The sequence below is a fragment of the Carya illinoinensis genome, chromosome 3, assembly GCF_018687715.1.
Source record: "Carya illinoinensis cultivar Pawnee chromosome 3, C.illinoinensisPawnee_v1, whole genome shotgun sequence".
NCBI classification, from domain to species: Eukaryota; Viridiplantae; Streptophyta; class Magnoliopsida; order Fagales; family Juglandaceae; genus Carya; species Carya illinoinensis.
The window spans coordinates 23,858,826-23,886,697 of NC_056754.1; the positions used below are offsets into that span (position 1 = coordinate 23,858,826).

Here is a 27,872-nt window from a genome sequence, read left to right on the forward strand (position 1 = left end):
GAAATAAAATATTTTTAAAATATTATTTTTATTTTAAAATTTGAAAAAGTTGTAATAATTACATAAGATGAGTTGGGGTGTTTCTTATTTTTTATTTATTTTTTGATGCGGCTAAGTATGCACGATATGGTTACTGCAAGCAAAAGAAAATTTAATTTGCAGCTCTGTTCTTATATCAGCAACATCCATAGACTCCTCGACCAAAAATTCCTGTCTCCACCCATAATTCTAGGGACAGATTTTGACGATGAACTATGTTCTCTTGTTTACATTTATAAAAAAAACCATGGCCCCGGGAGAATGGTAAGGGGGTGAATTTACAATGAAATCACATAATTTACATAAAAGGAAGATACAATGGATACAGTACAAGAACAATTACATCATAGATCTTACTAAGGATTTTTGTCTTTGATAGGTACATAGATCTATCAAGGATTTGTCAATAGTATCGTTTATTTACATCAAAATCCAGAAATGGATAACCCTACTCAATCGAACTGTAATGTGAAAATCAACAGCTGCATGATGTCATCTGGCCATACAAAATTGAATCGAAAAAGGCTTCAGCTTTTCAACTACTTAAAAGTTTTACAATGCCAACAAGCATTGGCAACGGCCTAGTCCATAATTTAGTTAGAATGTTAATTTTTAACTAGAATATGAACTTCTAAGTAGATTAGTCTACATTGGACTAACTATAAGTCTAAATAATAATAAAATATTATATATTTTAATAGTATTTGAATTTTTTTTAATATTTTACAAATACACTTCACATATTAGATAATAAATTTATTAAATAAATTATTATTAAACTATTTAACTACAAATTTTTATTTTTCAACTATTTTTTCCCTCGATTTTATGTTGTAAAAAATAGTTGACATTTTTTTGTAAATATATATATGGCAACTGATGTCATGTTGAAATTTTCATAATAAATATATCCCTGCTTTGTTAGAAAATTGTAAAAAGAAAAAAAAAATTACAAAGATATCTCAAAAATATTACAAATAGTTAGAAATCCCTACTATATTTTGAAATAACACTAACATCCATAATACTCTATTTCTATATTTCCAATATAGTCCACAAATATACAAACCAACAATCCACAAAAAACCCCACTACAGTCCACTAATGTACCCCAAAAAATTTCACTAATTACCAAAACAGTTCACTAATTACTAAAACGGTCCATTAATCAATTCATTAATTTAGTTGCTACTTAGCCACATGTTTATTTAGCCCATATGTGGTTGGGCAACCACTAATATTTCAAAACACATCTTCACTACCAACATTAGACGTTAGACATCTCCATAAAGTGTCGATGAAGGTGTCGAATGAGATGTATATGCACACCCAGTATCCTTTCTCCATTTCTAAAAATTTTGAGTTGAATATAGTTGAAATATTCTTGCTGCATGGCATTCAGGCCACTTAGATCTAGCAACATCATCTTTGCCTCGAACTTCTTTTTCTTTAGTTCAAATGCTACTGATCTTTCTAGGTCTGACTTCAGCTAAGCATTTCTACGCTCTTCCATGGTCATCGCTCTATCTTCGGTTATTTTAGTTAAAGCAATCTTGATCTCACCATTGTTGCCTTCCATGAACTTCCACTTCCTCTCCCTTTCTTTCTCAGCTTTTCTGCTTGGAGGTCTCTCAGCGAGAACCTCTATGTCCTCCTCAGCTTGGTCAACATCAACAATACCAAACACTTTTTCAAGTGACCTTCTCTTCTTACCAACGGTGGAGATGTGTTGTTGCCATTTTGGTTGGTGTCTCAGAAGACACCAACAATGCTCCATTGTAAAATTACAACTTAGCATCTCTTTGTACAACACCTTCGCCTTCTCAATTTACAATATTGAAGAAATATTTGTTAATTTATAAGTAAGTCCATCACAAATTAAATGAAAAAAGGTTTTAGAGTACATACCTTGTCTTGTTTCGTTGCACCACTCGGGTGCAATGACTCTACTTGTGCTACATATGCACAAAATTTATTTGTCCATTTTTGAATCGTGGACCACCGATTCATCAATGATCCCTCCGAATGGTTGGTAATGTTCGGTTTTTTATATTCACGATAAAATGTGGTAATTCATTCTCACATTTAAGGGGAGTTTTGATCAGTACCCCTTATCGTATCGATGCTAACGTTGAGCCAAGCCGAGACGAGAAGGTTATCCTCTTCAACGGTGAAAGATGCACCCCTTTGACCATTTTTTGAAGGATGCCTCTTTTCACCGTCATTTGGGGTTGCTTGGACAACAACCTTAGAATGTTGCGTTGGGGTACTATTACAACCTCCTCCTCCACTTTGTAATAGAGTGGTGAAGAAGGGGTCATCATCAAAGTGTGTGTCCATCTTTGAAAAATATTACATTTTCAAAGAGTCAGACAAGTTGCCCAATATTCAAGTCCAATATTAAATTCTCAGCATCATATTGCTGAGAAATTATAAAGTATATGAACAATCCATATTGCAGTATCTCAGTCTATATTGCATTATCTTAACATCATATTGCAGTATTTCAGTCGATTTTGCATTATCTCAACATCATATTGCATAAACAAAGGAAAATTGAATAATGAAAACTAAAGGAATGAAAACCAAAGGAAAATTGCAGTATTTCATTCTTTTGAAATATCCAATTTTCTGATTCATGTCATACATCAAAAACCAAAGAAAACACTAGATGAAATCAGCCATGATCTTTAATAAAAACCACACAATTGTTAAAGGTCTATATCTAACACTCGGGAAATTAAATGAAAAGGATGCATGAGAAATTCATACATAGAGAGAATCAAATTTTACTATTTCCAAGGTGGTAGGTAATTTAACAAACGAAATTTCATATTTGTATTCCAATGAAGTTATCTATTAATTTGTGTGATATGGAGTGAGTGTATATTTGGAAATAGATAACACGGTTTACTTCGCAAACTCTTTTCTTACAACTTTGGAATAGTAAGACAGCTACATTCCTCCACTTCAAGTATTCCATATGCATAAGAGACCAAAACTAGCAAAGTGAAAGGAATTTCCAGGATTGTTTTAATCTTATTTTCTTTTCTTTTTCGCTCTTTTGTATAAGAATTCTAGCAATAAAATCAAAATAACATTGGCATGCTTAGTTTTAAACCCTTAACATGGTCTGGCCCACACGGCTAACACAACCTTACCACAATCTGACCCCATAGAAAACCCATTCCCATGGCAGCTTGATGTAAAGATCAAGATAGCCTCTCCCCAGGTCAAAAACAGCTGAAACAAAGGCATCTTTACTTGAAGAGAATATAAAATAAAACTAGAGTCATCTTTAAAACGTGAAATGTGAGATCAAAGCAAACCAGAATATTAAAACACAAGCAGAGTTCACAACATCCACAATGCAATGCAAAAGCTCCCTAAAGGAAAACAATGAAACTCCACTAATGACATCTAGAACTTCAACATATTTAAGCCGTGACTAAATAAAGTCACACAGGCCAGCAAAGCAACATTTTTTCCTTTTTTATGATATGGAACCTCACCACTCCTAGGGAATAAACTCTCATAAATGACTCTACCTCCTAGATAATACTCTACGAAATGCATTTTAGCAATTATGGTTTACATTTAAATTTCAAATCTTATGAAATTAAAAATATATTAGGACTGCAACCCAAAAATCAAGCATACCCTGGTTTAGAAAGCATGCAATGCCAGAAGAGCTTGAAGGGTCCTGGAACTGTCTTAAATGGATTTCCCTCGAAATATGCCTGCAAAACAAATCAATGATAACTGAGCCCAACAGGAGTAAAGGCAATCCTTATATTTCTTCAAACATGCAAGAAAGGGAGCCTGAAAAAAAGGAACAATCAAGAAGTGTTTTTAACATGAATTTAGGGACTAGCTGTACATAGCAAAGGGGCAAGCAGTGACTCTAATAACTAAAATTTCAGAAAATCATAAATAGAATTGAATCTTCCTTTGGACACAAACCAACACGCACAAAATCAATTGCACTTAAAACAGTGGGATCTTTATTCTCTGCATGTCCTATCCAAATCTCTATCACAATTGAAACGAATTTCACCTAACTAAGCATAAGGCCAACATTTCTTCTACCCAAGATTTACATTTACAATTGTGGTTGAAGCCAACAAATGGGAAGTAGCACAAGCTTTTGCAGCAGCAGCAGTGAAAACTTTTAAAGGAAGAAACTGTTTGAATGTCATCTTTTCTCACTGGTCTCATTTCACTTGCCAAAAGAACTGTTTGAATGTCATTTTTTATTTAGCGGTCCAATCTAAACCTTTCACAGATATGCTTTTACATACATGTTTTGGTGAATTTCTTATATGGGACGTATTTTGTGTTGTACTTGCTATATTACTCAAGTCAAATGAAAATACTAATAAAATTAAAGATCAGATTAATCCTCATTCTACTATGTTACTCTTTCATGTGGGTTGTAGAAGCCAGTTATCTAAATGGTGTATACTTGCCTATGAAGAAAATGGTGTAGAATTGAGAAAATATACTAGTTAAACTTTGGTTACAACTTTTCTGGGAAATTGGAAATTTACTAGTTAATGATATCTGGAAGCATCTTGAAAATGGCTTCCACTCTTCAATAGGTTGCTTTTTTGGGAAATTGGACAAGAGGCACTAGTTTTACCAGAAACATGTTAGCATTAGAGCAACTTCTATTTGTTTTTCATGGGTTGACGAGTGCTGTACCAAAACTAAAAATCAAGCTGGCTATGTCTAATGTGCAGGGGAATGATGCCTATGTACAAGGAGCCTATGTCTATAATTGAATAATCCTTAAGTAAATATAGTTGGTTACAAGGAGCCTATGTCTATGTCTATTCTAGATAATCCATAACTAAATAGAGTTGGGAATACTTAATGTGCAGGGGAATGATGCCTATGTCTATTGTTTTGAACCATCAAGCTGGCATTAAATAGAGTGGTGCAAACAGACCATTAATATGCCAAAATCAACAAACAATATGCCAAAATAGAGATGGTAAAGAATCAATACCCAATATCAAATACAATACGCCATAACATTTCAGAGAAAAAAAATGCAATACACCATACAACAAACCCAAAAACAATAAGCCAAAACAGAGAATGAAAAGCTTGATGTATACTTGCCCAAAAAAATACCAAAGAAGTCTGTGGCAAATTTAATACACGGAGTAATTGCAGAAACAAAAAAGCATTAGAAAAACCTCCAAATAATTCTATTAATTCACAAGTTTTTGTGCCTAGTGCACATGGAGTAATTGAAGTGGAGGAATGAATCTATCTTACTGCACTGAAGATTAAAGAGATTGCAGAAACTTTGCCAAGTAAACCATGTTCTGTATACCCAATATATGCTACCTCCCTTCCACAAACTGAGCTATATATACTTGAGTTATTTAACTGGATTGAAAAAAAAAATATTATGACGTTTCTTGTGTTTCATATTTGCTTCAAAATACGACTTTGAAATAGAGATTTCTTATCATTGTGAGCTGTTTAAACCCATGGTTTATCTGATGATTTTTTCTTGGTCAGTACGAGTTTTGAAGCTTTGTTTTATTATGATTTTCATACACATCGTTCTTGTTGAATTAGTCGAGCCAATAAGTTTCAGTATTTGATTTGACCCTACTAATGTCAATTCAATCCGCACCATCGCTAGGCAAATCGACCCATTATCATGTAAATCATGAACAAACGCCACATGATGCAGACCGCCTCAGATCAAGCGAAAGCCAAAACCAAACAATAAAATTACAAATCGAAAAAAATACAAGAGAATGCGAGTTGATTACCTTCTGTGAAGTACAATAGAATCCTAAGTATAAGGCCAGTTGATTAAAATCGATTTTCTCTTGCGAATCGAGGGCTCATTCTCATCGTACCAAATTCCCAACTTCGACAGCCTTGAGGTAACGAAAACAGCAAGAGAACTGGAAAAAAATGGAGAAAATGGAGCGAAAGGGAGAGAGGGAGTGTCAGGCGAAAGACAACCGATGATAAAGAGACGGAAAGAGAGAAACGGGGAGAAAAAAAATGAAGGGGGATGTTCGGCGAGGGAGAAATGGAGAGAAAGTGAAAAGGGAAGAGAAGGGAAGAGAGAAAGGGGGAGAAAAAAATGAAGGGGGATGTTCGGCGAGGGAGAAAGGGAGAGAAAGTGAAAAGGGATTTGGAGACAACGGTTTCAGGGAAATAATTTGTTTCAGTTGAAGAGATGTAATTTGAATAAAATAATGTTTTGATGTTAAATAGTGCCTCGCCATATATGAAGGAAGTGATGGAGACTGTGACAGAAAGCTTCAACTATTCTATTTTAGCTAGTCCAAAGCAGCAGGTTTAATGGCTACGAAGTTCATATTTTGGCTTTTCGAACAAGGCTTCAGCTTTTCAACTACTTGAAAGTTTTACATTGCCAACAAAGGCCGCCCAAACAGTAGTAAGATACTATCTCATCTTTTTCCTTTCCAAAAATATATCCCCGGTGTAACTAAACCCAATTCTGAAACAGTAATGGTAAGAAAAATGTCCTCATTGGAAGATATGGCATAAGAAAAAACCAACTTAACTTTTCCGGGAAAGAAAGAACTCATAATCTGGCTGCCGGTTGACTGCCATTGCATTATTTTTGTAAAAACAACCTCTGGAAAAAAGTAGTGCATTTTCCTCTAGTTTTTTGAGTTTTCTTTAAGGATTTCAGAACCATTGAAAGGTGTTGATTCTTTCTAAGAAGTTTCAACTGGTATTTTTTGATTGAACCAGCATTCACCCTGCAAAAGGGAGGAAGCGTAATGACTGTAATCCATTACTAACTTGTCATGGACCATGATGTTGGGAGCTGTTCGGACACAGAGATGATTATAAATAAAGGAGAGACGAAATTTAACATAGTTCGACAATTGCCTACGTCCACAACTGCTGTAATTTCACTATGAAATAATTTTTATAAAAAACTCTCTTGTAAACTTTCTCTACTCACCCACTCTCTTTCTCTCTTCTTTCTCTCCCACACTCTGTCTGCACGCACATTCCCTACAATTGAGCTCTCTCATATTTATAGGAGAGAGCAGCCTACAATATTTTTCAGTGCAGTGATTTACGCAAGGATCTGAGGCGTCACTTGTTGCAGACACTGTGCATGTCTGCAAGTGACGCCTAATATGCCAAAGAGAGAAACGGTGGACGACTCACCTGTTTTCTCTTTTTATTTTCTTTTTGTCTCCATTCGCAACAATCTCCCACTTGGAGACAAATGAGTCTACATATCTTCATAGCAACCATCACAGCAACTTCAAGTCATGACTTTAAGTACGGAGGCCAACTGAAGCTACACACAGCTTCAGTTTGTCAACAGTAACTACTTTTGTGAACATGTCTGCTGGGTTCTCTGTTCCTCGAATCTTCTCAAGTATCAGTTGTCTACTATCGAGAAGAGATCGGATAAAATGGTATTGCAACTGTATGTGTTTTGTTATGGAATGAAAGGCTGGATTCTTTGCAAGAAAAATAGCACTCTGACTATCACTATGTAGAATATCTTTTTCATTCTTTTTTCCCAATTCCTCCAAGAATGACTGCAACCAAACCATTTCCTTCCCTGCTTCAGTTATAGCAACGTATTTTGCTTCTGTAGTTGAGAGAGCAACAATCTTCTGTAACTTAGAAGCCCACAATACAGCTGTACCACCCAGCGTATACACAAATCCTGTAGTACTTTTTCTGCTGTCAACGTCACCTGCTAAATCAGCATCTACATATCCCTGTAGTTTTAAACCTGCTTTTGTAAAGCATAGTGACGTATCTGAAGAGCTTTGTAGATATCTTAAAATCCACTTGACTGCTTCCCAATGCCGCTTTCCTGGATTACTCATGTACCTGCTCACAGCTCCCACTGCTTTTGCAATATCTGGCCTTGTACAGACCATGGCGTACATAAGACTACCAATAGCAGATGCATAGGGTATTCTGTTCATGCATTCTTGCTCTTCCTCCGTCTTTGGCGATTGATCCTTAGTTAGTCGAAAGTGACTAGCTAAGGGTGTGCTCACTGGTTTCGCCTTGTCCATGTTAAACCTTCTGAACACCTTCTTTACATACTCCTCCTGTGAGAGTTTAAGAGAATCATTAGTCCTGTCTCTAATAATTCTCATACTAAGGATTTGTTTTGCAGCACCCAAATCATTTATCTCAAACCGCTTTGACAACTGCTTCTTCAGTTTATTGATCTCCTCGATACTTGACCCTGCAACGAGCATATCATCCACATACAATAGTAGGATAATATAAGAGTTGTCAAAGTTCTTCATATAGTAACAATGGTCAGCCTGCAGTCTTGTAAATCCATTACTACACATAAAGTTGTCAAACTTCCGGTACCATTGTCGTGGAGCTTGTTTTAGGCCATACAAGCTCTTCTTCAGTTTGCAAACTAGATTCTCTTTTCCCTTCATTGAGAATCCTTGTGGTTGGTGCATATAGATGTCTTCCTCCAAATCACCATGAAGGAATGCAGTCTTCACATCTAACTGCTCAAGATGTAGATTCTCTGCAGTCACAATTGCCAACACTAGCCTGATTGTGGTCAATTTTACAACTGGGGAGAAAATGTCTGTGTAGTCGACACCTTCTTTTTGTTGAAACCCCTTCACGACCATTCTGGCTTTGTAGCGCTTGCTACCATTGTGTTCTTCCTTAATTCTATACACTCATTTATTGTGCAAAGCCTTCTTGCTTTTTGAAAGTTTAGTTAGCTCCCATGTCTGATTTGACATCAGTGACTCCATCTCATCTTGCATGGCTTTCTCCTACTTGATCGAATCTTCAATTCGTAGAGCTTCATCATAACTTTCCTGTTCACCACTATCTGTTAGCAAGATGTAGTATAGAGATGGTGAGAACCGCTGTGGTGGCCTGATTGTTCTTGAAGATCTTCGAATAACAGTGAGTGGTGTACGTTGTTCGATCTGTGTATCATCATTTTCTTGATCCTCGTTCTGATCAGTGTTGACTCGAGTAACATCAAAGTCAACAACCTCAGGTTTCTTTGGCTGTTCCTCAGGTTTAGCTTGTGACTTAGCTTTGTACAGAATCTGCTCATTAAATATCACATTTCTACTTCTAATGATTTTGCGATTTTTATCATCCCAAAATTGATAGCTAAATTTTTCATCACCATAACCGATGAAAAAACATTTTCTAGATTTGGCTTCTAACTTGTTACAATAAGTAGAATCTATGTGAACATATGATAAACAACCAAAAACTTTCAAATAGGAAAGATTTACCTTCTTTCCGCTCCAGACTTCCTCTGGTAGATTGAACTTTAAGGGAACTGAAGGTCCCCGATTAATCAAATAGGCTGCAGTGTTAACTGCATTAGCCCAAAAACATTCAGGCAATCCTGAATTCAGCCTCATGCTTCTGGCACGTTCGTTGAGAGTTGTGTTCATGCATTCAGCTACGCCATTCTGCTGCGGTGTCCCAGGAATAGTCTTCTGAAATCTAATCCCATTTGTAGCACAGAATTCTTTGAACCCTCCGTCGATGTACTCTCCGCCATTGTCTGACCTCAGACATTTTAACTTCAAGTCTGTTTCAATTTCAACCATGGCTCTCCACTTCTTGAAAGTATCAAATGTGTCAGATTTATTTTTCAAAAAATAAACCCATACTTTCCTGCTTGAGTCATCAATAAAGGAAACATAGTACCGCGATCCTCCAAGAGAAGCGACTGGGGATGGCCCCCACAAATCTGTGTGTACCAACTCTAACTTTATAGATTTTGGAGTTCTACCATTTTTCAGGAAACTAACCTTTTTCTGCTTCCCAAAAATGCAACCTTCACACATGTCAAAATCAGTTGATTCCAACTTTGGTAACTTCCCCTTGGATAATAGTACTTTCATTCCTTTCTCACTCATGTGACCAAACCTTTGATGCCATAGGTTGGCATTTACGTCAGCAATTGCAACAGTATCTCTAATACTTGAAGTCATGTATAGAGTACCTGTTTTTGTGCCTCGAGCTACTACCATAGCTCCTTTTGTTATCTTCCACGTGCCACTGGTAAATAGTACTGAATGCCCATCAGCATCAAGTTGTCCTACAGAAATCAGGTTCCTCATGAGCTTGGGAACATGTCACAATTTCTGTAGCAACCATGCACTTCCATTGGGCAGATTGATTGGTACATCTCCCATGCCTTCGATTTCCAACGCTTCACCATCTGCTAAGTACATCTTCTCGAAATCACCAGTGACATAATTCTGTATGATTTCTCGGTGTGCTGTAGTGTGGAATGAGACTCCTGAATCTAACACCCAAGATTCAATTTGGTTGTCGACTGAAAGGAGTAAGGCATTTTGGAGATCTTCTATTGTGGCATTAACAGAGTCATGCTCATTCTTCTTCTTAGCTTCCTTGCATTTATTTTTGAAGTGGCCAATCTTGCCACAATTCCAGCATTGTACTTGTTTTCCAGACCTAGATTTATTTCTGCCTCTTCGGGACTTTGACCTGCCTCGATTTGAACTTCTACTAGCTCATCTACCTCTCGTCTCGAGATTTAAGGCAGAACTGGAAGTTGATGCTTCTCCTGTATCTCTTCTGCGAACTTCCTTGCTAAGAATATGGTCCAGGATATCTTGATACTTCATCTTTGTTTTGCCATGAGAATTGCTAACAGCTGTTCTCATGGCCTCCCAGCTTTTTGACAATTGAGCTAGATCAATCAGTGCACATACTTCATCATCAAATTCAATCCCCACTGAAGCTAATTGATTGATGATGGTGTTGAACTCATTCAGATGCTGAATAACTGGAGTTCCTTCTGCCATTATCAAGTAGAATAGCTTGTACATCAAATGCACTTTGTTATTGGCTGATGGCTGCTCGTACATGTCTGATAGAGCTTTCATCAAATCCACTGTGGTCTTTTCCTTTCCCACATTGTGTGCAACTGATCTTGACAGTGTTAGTCGAATGACTCCCAACACTTGTCTATCAAGGAAACTCCAATCTTCATTACTCATGTCATCTGGCTTTCTTCTTAGGAGTAGAAGATGTAGTTTCTTCTCATAGAGATAATCCTCTATCTGCATTCTCCAGTAGGCAAAGTCTGTACTGTCAAATTTCTCGATACCAACACCTTTAGCTTCTTCTCCAGCCATAATTTTACAAATGAGTTCAAATTTAAACAAACAAAGATCACCGTTGCGTCCGAAACACTCGAATTAGCAGGAAACGAGTCTGGAATGATCCAAATAGTTTGTCAGTACTATTTGATCGTTGAAATTGGACTCTGAATGGCTTAGATCTAGCCCAAAAAAGATCTGAAAAACAGGCGGTTCTGATCTGTCTGGCTCGTGTGATGCACGTGCTGCACAGTGTGAGTGGGCGGCGAGTGGGCTCGTGTATTACACGCGCTACAGCACTCTGTGCGCGTGGGGAGAGTGAGGCGCATGTATTTCACGTGCTGATCTTCTGTAGGGCACGTGGGGGTGCGTGGGCGCGTGTCCGTCACACGTCTTCAACCTCTGGAGAGCGTGGGGGCACGTGGGTTGCAGTAGATGCACGCGCAGATCTTCTAGGGGCGCGTGTGGGCTCGTCCAACCTTCGTTTTCGATTTCGTTTGCGGCAACGGATTCGTCTCGACGCGAGGAACACTGTGGAGTGGTCAAAAATTGATTTTGAACAACTTGAATTTTCAGACAGCTTGAACCAGAGCTTTGATACCAGTTGTTGGGAGCTGTTCGGACACAGATATGATTATAAATAAAGGAGAGACAAAATTTAACGTGGTTCGGCAATTGCCTACGTACACAGCTGCTGTAATTTCACTATGAAATAATTTTTACAAAAAACTCTCTTGTAAACTTTCTCTGCTCACCCACTCTCTTTCTCTCTTGTTTCTCTCCCACACTCTGTCTGCACGCACATTCCCTACAACTGAGCTCTCTCCTATTTATAGGAGAGAGCAGCCTACAATATTTTTCGATGCAGTGATTTATGCAAAGATCTGAGACGTCACTTGCTACAGACACTGTGCATGTCTGCAAGTGACGCCTAATATGCCAAAGAGAGAAATGATGGACGACTCACCTGTTTTCTCTTTTTATTTTCTTTTTGTCTCCATCCGCAACACATGATATCCTGCGTAATTCCATTCCTATATAAGTGGATAACATTATAAATAGAGAAGAAACATAAACTAAATAAGGCAATGGAAAGAAAGACAAAAAACAGCCACAAAGGTAGAAAAATAGAAGAAGAAGCAAAGCAATATTAATGCTAAAACTAACAGATGGGCCAGCAGTCAGATTCATTCTTATAGTTTTGGTTATTTCGTCAATGGAATTATTAACAAAAACCTTTGCTTCCTAGATTTAAAAGAGTGAAATATTCCACGAGCATTCTGCATGACTAACATGCAAATCCCACCCTGCAAAATTCAATCTTTTCACTCTCAAAGCCCGAGAAAGTAATTTAAAGCTAGAAACTATGTATATAAATTTCCTTTTTCCGTTGATTCATCTAAAAAATAATTTCACAGAGATAAAAACCATCCATGTTTAAACCTATCCTACAAGCCATACAATGTGTGGCTTCATGCAAAAATGAAACTGACTACTAATTTTGATGCGAACAGAATGAATAAAATGTAATTAGCCTGGAAAAGCTTCCACATAGCCTTTAAAGTTCTCATTAGCTTTTTACTATGTCACATTATTTTAGTACCAACCTCTCTTTGCATGGAACCAAGCCCGTTGGCCATGTTCACTTATCATGTACCCTTTTTTCAATTATCAGGTACCCCTACATGCCAATTAACATAAAACGAGCTGAAGAAAAGTCAAATCTCCAGATCTTGCTTTCTCCTGTGATTCCTAGTCAAGAATTAAAAAACCTCAGTAGATGTTTGAGCATCAATGTTGTCAACTAGTTCTTACTCCATAAATTCTAGTCAATAAACACTGTAAGAATCATCTTCACCAACACCTACTAACATAAAATCTTTCAAAGAATAAAAGCTGAATCCCAACAAAAAGAATATGGAGAAATTAGCATATCTACCAGTTGATATACTTTAATTATTCACACCAAATTCCCATCCCTTTCTATCATTTAACTCATAAACCAAAAAAGTTAACCCAGTGGAACATTCTGGCATGTAAAATAAATGTCAATTCTTTACCTGTGCATTGTAGCTTTGCAATCCTAACACGGGAAAGACAATCCAGAATACGTCTTTATTCAGAGAATCACTCCAAAGGAGTTTGTGGACCAGATGCCCTAGTGAATGGAAAGTCAAAAATGATGCGCGGAAGTTCCCTTCTGGAATTCGATATATTGGATACCAGGCCACTGAAAACCTAAAAATCATTAAGTTTTGAAATAAGCAAAGATACTCTCCGAAGAAAAAGAGAAACTGTATTTAAGATTACTATAATTACTTAGGTTCTCACGAAGATGCAGGATGTAGTTCGTGCAGCTTCATAAGTTCTAGCTTTGGTGGGTCACCATATATTTGATTATTAGAAGATCCACTGTCAATGAGCTAGACAATTCTGCAATAATTATGAAATTAACGCTTAATGCAGAATTATCCCATGATAGCATCCCGAATCTTCAGATCATATTCTTGCTAATTTCTGAAGTCAATAACTAGATTGCAGAAAAAGCCTCCTATAAGGGAACACACACATTGACTACTAATTTACACCCACCAAAGGATTAAACAAGTAACGTCATTTTATTGCTCAGTGGCAGCCGCAAGAGCAATACAATATTTGATATAGAAAAGATAAAAGAGGAAAAAATACTGGCAATCACATACTTATCATAAAGAGGCTTTCGATTCTGTGGCTGCTCAGATTCGAAAAATTCAAAGAAGGTAGGCAAACAATCTAAACTCAAACTATCACTTTCATTGCATAGGGAAAACTTCGATGAGCTGACAGGTTCCTCAACTGAGTCACAATTAGCCACTGGTTCTATATCGTCTTCGACATTGCACTGAACCTCAAAATCTTCTGGATATTGTCTGACAAACGATGTTGCGGGAAAAGATGAGTGAGATTCGAGTTCTCCTTTGCCCTGCATTTCAAGGTTGGCATGCTCTCTATTTTAAACGGAATGCTTGGGGGGATGAGAGAAGCCAAACAACTGGACGGCTGAAAGGAAAGGAACAAAATGGGCATGGAAGGACATAGAATCAATATCCAACCCCTTTGGATTCCGAGAATCTTCTGCCCTGACTTCCAACCCATAATTCCCCGGCTTCTCATACCAGTTCCAAACGGCACGTAGTGATACATTAGATATCTGGTGCTTGCAGAGGAAACAATGGGACAGCTGATTATCTGTGCAAATAACACATTTTTCATGTACACATGATGAAGTGGTTACTGGAGCAGCAGAATGGACCAGCCTTTCAAACTCTGCAAGTGGATAGCCCATAACAAGGTGAATGACCTCCGATTCAAGTTGCATTTGGTAAGCTGCCTTTAAAGCTTCTGCAGATATATGTGAGCCTAGTAAGAACTTGGGATTGAAGTTGGGTTTTTTACCATTTTTTTGGTGATCTTGAGCACTTACAGATACAACTTCCTGACCATCTACTTTGGCACTGGAATTTTCTGCAATCCAGGATTCACCAGCAGAACTAGTTTGTTTCGGAAGCTTGGACGTCTTTGTACCAACGGGAATCCACTTCTTTACACTTGGGGGCTATGTTTAGGTCCAGTATGAAATTTCAATTTTGGGCACAATTTGCTGTCTATAGGTGCACGAAAAGACCTACTTGGCATATCTTCCATCCTTGGAGCCTTCATGCAATTGTGTCTCTGGAACCCATTTAGCTCACATTGACCTGGTGTTATCAAATTTGTTGAGGGAGGTGCATTTTGCCTTATGAGAGGGGAAAATGCAGGAGATGAATTTAAACAGAAGGTACCATAACCTGCAGTGTGCTGACTATTGTAACTGGCCCTTTGTGCAGAACTACTATTTTTTGTACTGATGCATTTCATAACGAACCTGTGATGATTCTTTTTGAAAGATAACTGACTTATCATGAAGCCTAAAGAAGTCGCCACCATAGCTTCCCAGTCCTTCCTTTCTACTGTAGTTGTTCTCATGATTGAATGAATTGTATGATTTTGATTTCCCACAGTCAATTTCCATGGTACTTGGTTGACTTAACCGTGAGAGATGTTTATAAAATACCCTGATCAACTTCTGCTGAGAAGCCCATTGTGGAGATTCGACCAATGGTGGCATATTCGTATGCATTAATGACTCCTTGTTGACCATCGTTTTAATTCCATGTGCAGATTTCTTGTAGCCTGGAGGTGAAATTAAGGGACTGGGTAACAGTCCTCTACTTGGAAATGAATTACGCTTGACCCAAAGACCCTTCTCTAGCAGACAAACATCCCTCTCTACATAACAAAAATTTGATCTTCTTTGCCAGCTGGGTTGTGCACCCTTTGCATTGTTCTGATTCTTCTGCCAGACTAAGCAGCTATTTTCCCTCCCAACCTGGATAGGGAAATGACTGTTAGTTTTGGGTACAACATCGCACTGAGATGTCAAATTGTTAGATTTAAAATCATTACATGGAGGGATACCATTAACATTCCAGGCACTGTGACACAGTTCACAGATATTGGTATCTCCATGGTTGTCACCAATACAATTTTTGGCCTTACACGACATGGAATTTGTTAGAATATATTGTCTATAATGTGTTTGTATAGGGGTATATGTGTCTCTTGGTTTTAGGGTATATATATATGCTTGTGTGTACACTGTGGATATAAGAAAGTGATTAATATTTTTCTCCCCACTTTTCTCTCCATTTTCGTTTACATGGTATCAGAGCCGATTCTCACGAATCCGAGCTCTGTGTGGGTTGAGAATATTTTTCAAGTGTAGCTCGTGTGGTGTTTGTGCTCGCCGGAGTGTTTCCGTGTGCTTTCCGTGTGGTTTTTGTGGTTGCCGGCGCCGTGTGGTGGTTGAAGTGTTTTCCGGCCAGGTTCCGGCATCATCTCGGGTACTGGACACTAGGGGTGAGCTCGCCGGCCGATTCTGTTGTCTCCAAGCTTGGTTGCCGTCGTCTCCAGCCGCCGGAAGAGGTTGCCGTCCGTCGATCCAGCTTCGTTTGGTTGCAGGTAAACTCGTATTCTAGTTCTGGAGTAGGAATACTCCTGAACCTGTATAGGGTTTTATTCCAGGTTGGAATAAAACGTGTTTGGTAACACGGATAGATTAAACCTATCCTCGGTTAGGATAGGCTTATCCGGCGCAGCCCAAACAAGCCAGACCCGACCCGAGGCCAACCCGGACCCGATCTGAGTCCGACCCGATCCGAGACAGTGCATACCGGCCTCGAACCGGATCCGATCCGAAACAGGCCGATTTCGGCCGATACAGAGCCGAAACAGGCCGATACCGGCCGAAACAGAGCCGATTTCGGCCGATACAGTCCGATTCCGGCGACTTTCAGACCGATACAGTCCGGTTCCGAACCGGTACAACGCTTTTTTGACCGGTTCAGACTTATTTCACTCAATACAGGCTCGGGATTTGGGTTTTTAATCTGGATTTCTACGTTTCCAGATTGTTTTTTCCAGTTTTGGTCCACGTTTCATGATTTTTATGTGAAATCTTTGTTTCTAAGTGGACTGTTGTGATATATTGGTATATTTCCCATGGCAAATAAATTTGAGTCGATGTCACTTGCACCAAATATCAATATGCCTATGACTTCAGTGAAGTTAAATGGAAAGAATTACATGCTGTGGTCGAGATCCGTTGAAATGTTTTTGAAAGGCAAGGGTCTTCGCCGTACTCATCTGATTGATCCTATTCCTGCTTCGACTAGTCCTACATTTGCTCAATGGGAGCAGGAAGATGCTCAAATATTATCTCTGATGTTGACTAGTATTGAACCTAGTATCTGCTCGAGTTTAATACATTTTGACACTGCTCAAGAGGTGTGGGGGCATCTTAAACAGATGTATTCAGGTGCTGGAAACATAACTCGTATTTATGAGTTGTGTAAACAATTCTTCGTGTTGGAACAGAATGCTTTGGGCCTGGAAGAATATTATTCTCAAGTGATGGGCATATGTGAAGAACTCAAAGTGTATCAACCCGTCACTTCTGATGTTCCAAGTATGCTGAAACAACGAGAAGATTTTAATATTGTTCGCTTCCTGGTTGGCTTAAAACCGGAATATGAGTCAGTGCGGTCTCAGATTTTGGCAAGTCCACAGCTTCCGTCATTTCCTGATGTATTCTCTCGACTTCAACGAGCTACATTATCTTCTGATCAGAGTAACGAGAGATCTGCTTTAACTGCTTCCTATGTTGCTCCTGCTGGACGTGGAGGTCAGAGTGGAAGAGGTGCACGTGGGGGTGCACGTGGGGGAAGAGATAATCGCACTCGAGGTCGTGAATTTCGTAAGTGCACCCATTGTGGTCGCACTAATCACTCAGTGGATTATTGTTGGGATCTACATGGTAGACCATCTGGGTCTGCTAATCGGAATCTGCATGGTAGACCATCTGGGTCTGCTAATCAAGCCACTGTTCAAGATGATTCACAGCCAACGAGCTCCAACAGATCTTCAGATATGATCAGTATATCAAAGGAGGAGTATGAGCGGTTTTTGGGTCACACAGGGGCTTCATCTTCCACAGCTACTCTTACCCACTCAGGTATAGCATCTGCATGTCTTGTTTCACCCACTCAGGGTCCATGGATCATTGATTCAGGAGCTAACGAACATTTGACCGGTTTGTCTTCTGTCCTGTCTAAATTAAATACTGTACCATCTGTAAAAAGTGTCACTCTTGCTAATGGTTCTCTTGCTAAAGTTACAGGCATTGGATCCACTAAACTCACTGATTCCATATCCTTGTCATCTGTCCTACATGCTCCGAGTTTTCCTTTTAGTTTGTTGTCTATTAGTAGGATTACTCAAAGTTTACAATGTTCAGTGACCTTTTATCCCTCTTCATGTGTTTTTCAGGATCTCAAGACGGGGAACAAGATTGGTACGGGGCATGAAGCTGGTGGTCTGTATTATCTTGATGTTCAACAGTCACCCACTCGAGCTCTTACAACCCCCTCATCATCTGCTTTTGAATGGCACTGTCGCCTGGGTCATCCCTCACTTTCTCTTTTGAAGTGTCAAATTAAGAACTTGGGGAGTGTGTCCCCCTTTTCTTGTGAAGCGTGTCAACTTAGTAAACACCATCGTGTGTCTTTTGTTCCTCGTATTGATAAACGTGCATCGAGTCCTTTTGAATTGGTTCACTCTGATATATGGGGACCAATCAACATTGAATCAAACAAGTTTCAATATTTTGTTACATTTGTTGATGACTACTCTCGTGTGACATGGTTGTTTTTGATAAAGGCCAGATCTAAACTTCTTTCCATATTTCAAATGTTTTGGAAACAAATTAAAACTCAGTTTAATAAAAAAGTTCAGATTTTGCGTTCTGATAATGGTAGGGAATATCTATCTGGTGCCTTTGCTACTTACCTAAGTGACAAAGGAATTGTTCATCAAACATCATGTTCATATACACCCCAACAGAATGGGGTGGCAGAACGCAAAAATCGGCATTTGTTAGATGTAACCCGAGCACTATTGCTACATATGCATGTTCCTAAACGGTTTTGGAGTGATGGTGTTCTTACTGCTTGTCATCTTATTAATCGTATGCCTTCATCTATTCTTAATGGTTCATCTCCCTTCTCCGTCTTGTTTCCGTCATCTTCACCTTTTTCTCTTCCACCAAAAATCTTTGGATGTGTTTGCTTTGTTCATAACCTTGGTCCAGGCTTTGATAAACTTGACCCCCGTTCTACCAAGTGTCTCTTTGTTGGTTATTCTCGGACTCAAAAAGGATATCGCTGCTATAGTCCTACTCTTAGATGCTATTTCACAAGTGCTGATGTTACCTTCTTTGAGTCCATACCTTTTTTTTCAAATACATCTTCAAGTGTTGAGTGTGACCCTCTACCATTACCTACCCTTACATTATCTCCCTCACAATCTCCCTCACAACCGCAGGTTTACTCACGTCGCTCGCGGCCGCCGGCTCCCATGCCTCAACCAGTCGTGCCTCCATCTTCAGATCTTGAGTTGTCTCAACCAATCGTGCCTCCATCTTCAGATCTTGAGTTGCCCCAACCAGTCGTGCCTCCATCTTCAGATCTTGAGTTACCCAGTACTTCAGACTCTCTACCTATTGCTCTTCGCAAAGGTAGTCGTTCTTGTGTTACTCAACATCCTATTAGTCAATTTGTCTCATATCATGCCTTATCTCCTTCATTCTCATGTTTTACATCTCAAGTTTCAAAACTCTCTATTCCTAAGACACTTCAGGATGCATTATCTGATCCGGGATGGAGGACAGCTATGGAAAGTGAAATGGATGCTCTTCATCATAATGGCACATGGGATCTTGTTCCACTACCACCTAGTAAACAACCTGTTGGCTGTAAATGGGTATACACTATCAAATTTCATCCTAATGGTTCTGTGGAACGTCTGAAAGCCCGCCTGGTTGCAAAGGGCTATACTCAAACCTATGGCATTGACTACGAAGAGACATTCTCTCCAGTTGCCAAAATATCTTCTGTCCGAGTGCTAATCTCTCTTGCTGCTAATTTAGACTGGCCCTTATTTCAGCTGGATGTAAAAAATGCATTCCTCCATGGCGACTTGCATGAGGAAGTTTATATGGAGTAACCACCTGGGTTTGTTGCTCAGGGGGAGTATCGAGGTACTGTATGCAGGTTGAAAAAGGCATTATACGGCTTGAAACAATCTCCTCGAGCATGGTTTGGAAGGTTCTCTGATGCTGTATTGAACTTTGGTCTTCACAGATGCCAAACAGACCACTCGGTATTTCACTTGCATAGTGATGCAGGTCACATTTTGTTGGTTGTATACGTGGATGATATTGTAATCACTGGGAGTGACTCTGCTGGAATTATTAGACTAAAGCAATTTTTACATGATCAGTTTCAGACGAAAGACTTGGGCAAACTTAGGTATTTCCTTGGAATTGAAGTCAGTAGATCTAAAGAGGGCATCAACCTATCTCAGAGGAAATATGTACTCGATCTGTTAGAAGAAACCGGCATGTTGGGTGCACGACCTATTGACACCCCTATGGATCCCAATCGTAAATTCTTGAAAGAAGAAGGGGAGCTGTTTAGAGATCCAGGTATGTATCAAAGACTTGTTGGGAAATTGAACTATCTTACCATCACTAGACCAGACATCTCTTATGCAGTGAGTGTACTGAGTCAGTTTTTACAAACGCCTAGGATCTCACATTGGGATGCTGTGGTTCATATTCTTCGTTATCTCAAGCGAGCACCTGGTCTTGGAATATTATATCGACCAAATGGACATCTTAGAGTTGAAGCATTTTCAGATGCTGATTGGGCAGGATCTCCTTCAGATAGAAGATCTACTACTGGATATTGTACCTTTGTAGGAGGTAACTTGGTTACATGGAAGAGTAAGAAACAAACAGTAGTAGCTCGTTCTAGTGCGGAAGCGGAATACAGGGCAATGGCACATACTACTAGTGAGCTGACATGGTTACAACACTTTCTTCAAGAGATTGGGTTTCCAGCTCCTATCCCTCTCCAGCTATTTTGTGATAATCAAGCTGCACTGCATATTGCCTCTAACCCGGTATTTCATGAGAGGACTAAACATATAGAGATTGATTGTCACTTCATTCGAGATAAGATACTAAGTGGTGACATTGCTACGCCTTTTGTGAAGTCCGCAGATCAACTCGCAGATGTGTTTACTAAATCTTTGTGTTGGAGTCGTTTAAAACCTATTTGTTTCAAACTGGGTTTATATGATGTATATGCCCCAGTTTGAGGGGGAGTGTTAGAATATATTGTCTATAATGTGTTTGTATAGGGGTATATGTGTCTCTTGGTTTTAGGGTATATATATATGCTTGTGTGTACACTGTGGATATAAGAAAGTGATTAATATTTTTCTCCCCACTTTTCTCTCCATTTTCGTTTACAGAATTCATTATCTCATAAGCATTGCATCGAGATAAATGTCTGGGAGACTGGTTCTGAAGACGCTCTGAAAAACAGTTGTTGCTTAGTTCTTCAGGCTCGTGCCTGCTAATTTTTGAGCCCTCACAGTTGTTGCTGGATTCACAGTCATTAAGATTCTTCATAGCATCTGGTAAGTAATTGCCGGTAAGATTAGAATTTCTGATATTGGAACATTGAGGGAGTTTCTTGACATTGTGAGCGCGCATTCTGATTTTCACAAAATTCAGATGTACATGGTGCCAATTGAAGATTAACACCAGCAGATGGAGGATCATTCTTCAAGTCTTCGTCATACTTAGATGAGGGATTGTTCATCCCCTCCCTGGATAACTGAAGAGAACCAACTTCAGTGGAACTTTTAGTTGACTTGCCCTTCTTTCTCTTCTTCTTCTTCTTCTTAGAAATTGTGGCAACTATATCCACCACACTACTATTCATGGTGGCGGGGTTCTCGCTTAGAGAACAAGAGGGGCCGTCATGACCGGGCAAAGGCATGGCTCCATCAGATATATACTTTTTTGTACACTTGACATTCGTTAAATCTATATGTACCAGCTCCTTCAAAATCTCTGACATCTTTATTTCACCCAGAACAGAACATCGTAGAGAGCATGAAGAGCCAGAACCACTGCCTCCCCTAAACTTTTTTTGCGCTCAATATGTTGAATTAATGCCCTTGTACTAGGTGTCTCCAGAACATTTATCTAGGCAAGAATTTTCAAGAAGCGTTGTGACTAACTTGAATATAGGTAACCTGAAGAACCACCTGTATTGGAAAGATAAATAGAGGAGCATTTACTTTATACCAAAAGGAACGTCAAGGCCAGCAAGAAAGATCAAATTGGTTCGAGGTTAAAAAAACGAAAGGACAAAGAAAAACAGCAGACTTTTATTGTCCCATATGCCCTACAGACAATTTATATATGTCAAAGCTTCATGTCTAAAGTAACCAGAAAGCGTTTAAGGATGTAAACAGAAACTCCCAGTTTGTAAAATGAACTGCACAATGTATCTACAATATAATCTTTCGATGGTTAACAAATCATTCCTTTTATCAAATTTTCCTTCCTTTTTTCACGCAACATGCTATCCATTGATCCATATTAAGAAACGGGAAGTAAAACTTCAACAAGCAGCATCCCATAGAGCGATCACGCATAACCCATGCACTCTCGAATGTATACTAACCCATATCTATCTCTGATTAAACCAAGAAATTTTTTCACAACAAAATAAATTTTGCTGACCTAATTTGACTCAAACCATAGAGTACCAGACCACAATAACACACACCCACACACAAGCCTTTAACTCCCTTTTTACATATTCGTTTTACATTCGACAATTACACGAAAAGAAAAAGAAAAGAAAAAGTACACAAATATGTGCCGACGTGAATGCCATGAATCTAAAATCAAAGATATTAACGATGCCAGAAAAAAGATCATTGCAGAAACTGAATTTAACTAAAAGAAACCTACCACCCACATAGCATTGATTTTCAATGACATAAGCCCGAAGAAAAGAAAAGAAAGTGTGGAGCCAAGAAACAAGAATAGCAGCGTTGATGTCGTGTTACGCGGCTTGGGCAGTGGCATGGGCTCGCTTCGTAGAACCTACAAGACAAATAAAGAATGGACTCGGGTTGAGCCTGTGAGTCATCCGATGCCTAAGTCAGTTGAGGATTCTTGTATATGTAAAGACTATCCAATCCTTTTTTTGTGGAAGGGGTTGGGGTATTTACACCTGACCTAGACCCCGTATTCGAGGGGAAGCGTGGGACTCCAAGGTGTGTCTGGGTCAGACCTGTCTCATCCCTGATCTGGTAATGCTTTGCCATATTGTGGTAGTGTGTGGGTATATACTATCATGTAATAAATGTGACGTGTCCCTAGCCTCCCGCAACTAGGTAGGTCATAAATGTGACGTGCCTTTGGCCGTCCATGACTGTGCAGGTCATAAATGCAATGTGCTTCTAGCTACCTATGCTTGGGCAAGTCTGACTTCCTTTCCTACTTGGAGTGACCCAGTCGGGGCCCCAAACCTTGTTGTGGCCTTGAGGAGGGCCGGGTTTGTGATGGGCTTCTTGGCTGACGAGGCCTATAACCTGGGGGCTCCTTTCGTGGGGTAGAGGGATCCGTTGGGATGGACCAGAGCTTGCTTTTCGACCAACTTGGTTCTAGGTTGCTTGGAGGTCCTGGGTTGGGCCATTGGGCTACGGGCTTGCTCCTCTCTCATTACCCAGCGAAATCTCACCATGGCTAAGAGGTGGGATTTTCAAGTGAGATGTCTTCTCCGATTTTTCAATCGTTTCGGTCAGTCCAAGGGATGTGCCCTGTGGGCTTTTGGCTCTTTCGATTGCCAGTTAACCATTCAATTTCCCTTCCTCTGGTAGTGATAGTTCTGATAGGCCTATGGCACCACGCTTCCGTCCCTTCACCTCCCCAAACTCCTTTTATTTTCTTTAAAGGCCCTTTTATCGGTTTGGCTTTTGTGCCACCTGTCCCCCACTGGGAGTGCGTCTCCTCTTTTCCTGCCCGTCCCATTCCTAATAACAATTGATGAGACTGTTGGGTTGCCTGTCCGCTGGTCTTCTCAAGACTTGACTGGGCCCTGTCTCCCACGCGCCTGACTCTTCTCCTGTTACCTATGCTGGTTAGGGACTTGCACATCTCTTCATTAATGCCAGCCAAGTTGGTGCCGCTTTGTTTCTCGTGCCCTGTTCTGTCTCCCTTGGCTATTTAAACCCTTGGTTCGCCTCCCTCTCAACATTTCTACAACTCTCCTTTCCAAAATACTCCCTTCCTTAGTCCCACGAAGTTTCTTCCTTGCCCTTTCGCATCTAGCCCCTCTCTCTTCCTTTGCCTCCATGGCTTCGCAATCCTCCACCGATATCCCCAGCCCTTCTTACGATGGTCAAAGTTGGATCTCTGTGGTAACCAGAGGGGATCTTCAAGCTTATCAAACGCAGTTCAGCATTCCCCAATCAGTCGTTTTGAAGGTTCCCTGGCCACTAGAACATATCATGTTCTCTTCGGGACTAGCGTCTTAGGTCGCCTTCTACCCCAAGATGTTCACTTGTGGAGTTAACCTCCCATTCTGCCGCCTTGTCCGGGAGGTCCTCCACTACCTGGGGTTGGCTCCTACCCAGGTCATCCTAACGGCTAGAGATTGTTGATGTCAAGCTGCATCATTGCCAGGAAGGCCCTCTCTCAGGCCGGGGAGGTGTATCCTGACTTGGCGGCTCGGGAGTTTCTGTCGGTATACCGGATCAAACATCCTTCGGGCAGTCTGTACGGGTTCCAGGCTAGGGTCCTAGGTCAGAGGATCGCAACATTGGAGTCCCACTACTCGAGCATCAATGACCACACGAAGAGGTTTTTCTTTGTTTTTGGTTCGAGTTGGGAGTTCCCCGAAGAAGAACAAACTCAGGGGGAGTTTCCCATCTAGGTCAACTAGGGGCTCTTCCCCTCTGCACAAAGCATGTAGATTTGGCTGACTCCTAAGGAGGAGGCTCGTGTCGAGAAAGTGACCAAATGGGCTTAGAGGCATGAGTACGAGTCGAACACCAACATTGCCCTCTCCGACCCCTATGTATTGGAGTACTACTGATCGCTAAGCGGTTTACCCCACACCACCTGGGGATCTTCCCCCCAGGGGCAAAAGAGGGCAACCGAACCTTCCCAGCAAGAGGTCAGGTGGTTAAAAGCTTGCCATGAATACTTTCTCAGGCCTTCAAGTGGGGCTGGCTCCTGAGAACATTCTCACGAGGGTGGAGAACGAGTCTAACCCTCTCCTGTTAGGGTTCCTCCTGCCCCTACCTGGGGGAGGATGACATCATATCCTGCTGGACTAAGTGACGTTGTCAGCCCCTCCTCTTCCACGGGCCCTCGCTCAGCCCCTGTTGAGCCGCTGCTTCCCATCCTAGAAGAAGAGGATGATTCAGTCTTCTAGGCTGCCTTCCTCGAATCTTTTGTACATTTCCCCTTGTATGTCTTGGGTGAGACGGGGAGGTTTGTGTCTTTCAAGGATAGCCTAAGGAAGGAGCTAGCCCGTGAAAGCTTGGGGCGGCACGAGGGTTGTCTGATTCTGGCAGAAAGGCGGTCAACGTGACGAGACGGGAAGAGGAAGAAGAATAAGAGAGAGGGGGAGAAGAAGAAGAAGAGAGAGAAGGAGAAGAAGATGGGGAGGTGGATGACGACAGGGAACAGTCATCCAAAGGAAGGGAGGAGGGTGCGTTGAGGAGCTCCCCCAGCTTCTCTTCTATGTCTGGATCTCGCCGTGACAAAGAGCCCTCGATCTCCTCACCCCCATCGTCGAGTTGAGAGACGATAACCATCTCAAGGAATCGGAGCTAGAAGGTCATCGTGGTCACTCCTGGCCCCTAGCTAGAGTTGAGACTGGGGCAGCCAGAGCACGGAGTGAGAGCTTGAAAGGGCTCTTGTTGCTGCCAATGAATGGACAGCCCGGAGGCTGTGACCTGCCTTTGCTCAGGTACAATCTAGTTCAATCCTCCCTTACCGCGAGCTGGATCCTTAGGTGTTTTCTGTTTTAATTACTTGTGCTGTCAATGCTTTGCAAGGCATCGACCAAATTGCCGCTATGGTTGGCGAAGAGGTCAGGAAGCTATTCGAGGCCAACTGCTAATTGGCCTTCCTGGTTTGCCTTAAGAACTTCAAACTCTGACAGATGGCACGGAGAAATGAAAAGCTTGAGACCAATCGCCAGGAGTGGCTCCAGGAGATCGACGAGATGTGGTAGTATGTCGAACAGCTGGATGGGAAGGCCACTAGGCGAACTTGAGGTAGGCGCTCGACATTGCCATGGACAATGTGTCTCAACTGGCCAACCACAATAGGCGGTTGGTGGAAGAGTGCAATGTGGTTGTGCAGAAGCTGGCCATCCAAGAGCTCGGATGGGCCTGGGACCAAGCCACATTGAGGTAGCTCCGCCGGGATCATGCCAAGGCTCGGAGGTAGCATTCGTGGCTGTTGTCCTTGAGTTTTGGGAGCCTAGGATAGGTTCAAGCCTTGAGGGGGAGGCTTGAAAGCTGAGGGGGAGGTCTGGAGACTGAAGTAGGAGGTGCCCGAAAAGAACGAGACCCCGAGACCCTCTTGTCACAGGACCTATCCATCAAGGGGCTAAAGTCCAACCTGGAGAGCGTGCGCCATAATGTAGTAGAGATAAGGGCTCGTATCTAGAACTATAATGCCATCCGAAACATGGACTGGTCGTTCGGCTATCAGGAAGGCCTCGAGCGATTAAGGAAGCATATGCTGGAGTACCTCGACGAGGACTTGCACAAGCTAGACTTGTAGTCGCTCAAGCCGAATCTTGAGACTTGGGCTTACTGCAAGAACGTTGGAAGACTGGGGTATCCTCCTTTTCCTTTCAGTAGCTTGGCCCCACCCCTTCCTTGACGGGCTCGATCCCTCTTATTTCTTTTCTTGCCAGTCTCCTTGTTTTTCTCTCCTTTTTGTGTAAATGGTGTGTTGTGTGCTCTTATTAATGAAAATCCTTACTTGTATAGCAGTGTCTCGTTCACTTTACTTTTCATCTTTAGAAGTAAGAGGTACGTTCGCACACATCTGTCTGATTGGCTCGACCTGGAATCTCGATTGGACAGGATTCAGCCGTTCTTGAAGAGGTGACCTCAGCCCATTGAGTTTGGGGACTCGTTCAATGTTGCAAGTCCAGGGACTCGGCATAGATTTTGTTGGGAGGGGGTTGACTAGTCTCAGGGACTCACCGAGTTAAGGGACTATTTTGTTGGATAAGAGTCGACCCGTCTCGACGACCTGGCCTTACCCCACCATCGGTTGCGAGTTGAGGGACTTTACTTTGTTGGATGGGGGTCGGCGAGTCGAGGAGACTTGTCCTTAGCCCGTAGCTAGTTGTGAGTCTAGGGACTCGACTTTGTTGAATGGGATCGGCGAGTCGTGGAGACTTATCCTTACCTCGTAGTTGGTTGCGAGTCGAGGGACTCGACTTTGTTGGATGGGGATCGACGAGTTGCAAAGATTTATCCTGATCCTACAGTTGGTTGCGAGTTGAGGGACTTGGTGAGTCTTAGAGCTCGACTTTGTTGGACAGGGGTTGGCCCATCTCAGAGACTTGGCCTTACCACGCAACTGGTTGTGAGGACTCGATTTTGTTCTAGACTTTAGATAGCACAGAAGTTTGGGGAAAACATCAATACGATTTCATTCATAAAGTTTACTTTTGCATACAAGTTGCTAATCCCTGTTCCTATACAAAATATTTCTTCAAGTGTTCAATGTTCCAGGGATGGGGAAGCTCGAAGCCCTCACTGGTTTTAAGGTGATATGAGCCAGGCCTGTTGCTTGCAGCTACCACATACAGGCCTTCCCACCGAGGTCCAAGCTTACCCACCTTCTAGTTCGTGACTCCTGTCTACTTCAGCACCAGATCCCCTACTTTGAAGGACCGTGGCTTCACTTGTTTGTTGAAATACTGTTCTTCCTTCCTTTTGTTACTTTTAGTGTGTACGGGAGCTACATCCCTTCTTTCTTCTAGGAGGTACAGGTCTTTTGCCTGCCTCTTACCACTAATGGTGGGGTTGAAGTGTTGCATATGGAACGTGGGCATCTCGACCTCAATAGGGATTATTGCTTCGCTCCTGTAGGTGAGAGAAAAAGGCGTTTACCTAGTGGGGGTCCAAACGGTGGTTCGATACGCCCACAAAATGCTC

The 27,872-nt window shown here is 41.1% G+C and overlaps 1 protein-coding gene across 7 annotated transcripts; it reads right to left on the reverse strand.

Annotated features, from left to right (window-relative positions):
* Positions 1 to 362: 362 nt before the first annotated feature.
* LOC122303876 lies at positions 363 to 22,962 on the reverse strand. Of its 7 annotated transcripts, none has more exons than XR_006240844.1 (8): positions 22,642 to 22,962; positions 21,126 to 21,926; positions 13,871 to 15,758; positions 13,488 to 13,601; positions 13,229 to 13,406; positions 5,835 to 6,806; positions 3,700 to 3,779; positions 363 to 535 (listed from the first exon to the last, which is right to left on the reverse strand). XR_006240844.1 is itself a non-coding variant. In XM_043115870.1 (5 exons), the coding sequence occupies exons 2-5, from the start codon at positions 13,529 to 13,531 to the stop codon at positions 532 to 534; spliced, it is 294 nt and encodes a 97-aa protein (XP_042971804.1). In that variant the 5' UTR covers positions 13,532 to 13,601; positions 13,871 to 15,753; the 3' UTR covers positions 363 to 531. The 7 variants fall into 7 exon arrangements, 1 of the variants encoding a protein (XP_042971804.1); XR_006240845.1 differs by lacking the exon at positions 363 to 535 and adding an exon at positions 1,047 to 1,858; XR_006240842.1 differs by lacking the exon at positions 363 to 535 and having other exon boundaries at positions 1,047 to 3,779; positions 13,500 to 13,601.
* Between the last annotated feature and the right edge of the window lie 4,910 nt (positions 22,963 to 27,872).

Bases quoted from the DNA above. Each gene is read 5' to 3' on its own strand.
- LOC122303876 (XM_043115870.1), bottom strand. From the start codon at position 13,531: ATGAAGCTGCACGAACTACATCCTGCATCTTC. The intron at 13,407-13,499 runs GTGAGAACCTAA...AATGATTTTTAG, and splicing joins GAACTACATCCTGCATCTTC to GTTTTCAGTGGCCTGGTATC. The intron at 3,780-13,228 runs GTAAAGAATTGA...TTTGTTTTGCAG, and splicing joins TGCAAAGCTACAATGCACAG to GCATATTTCGAGGGAAATCC.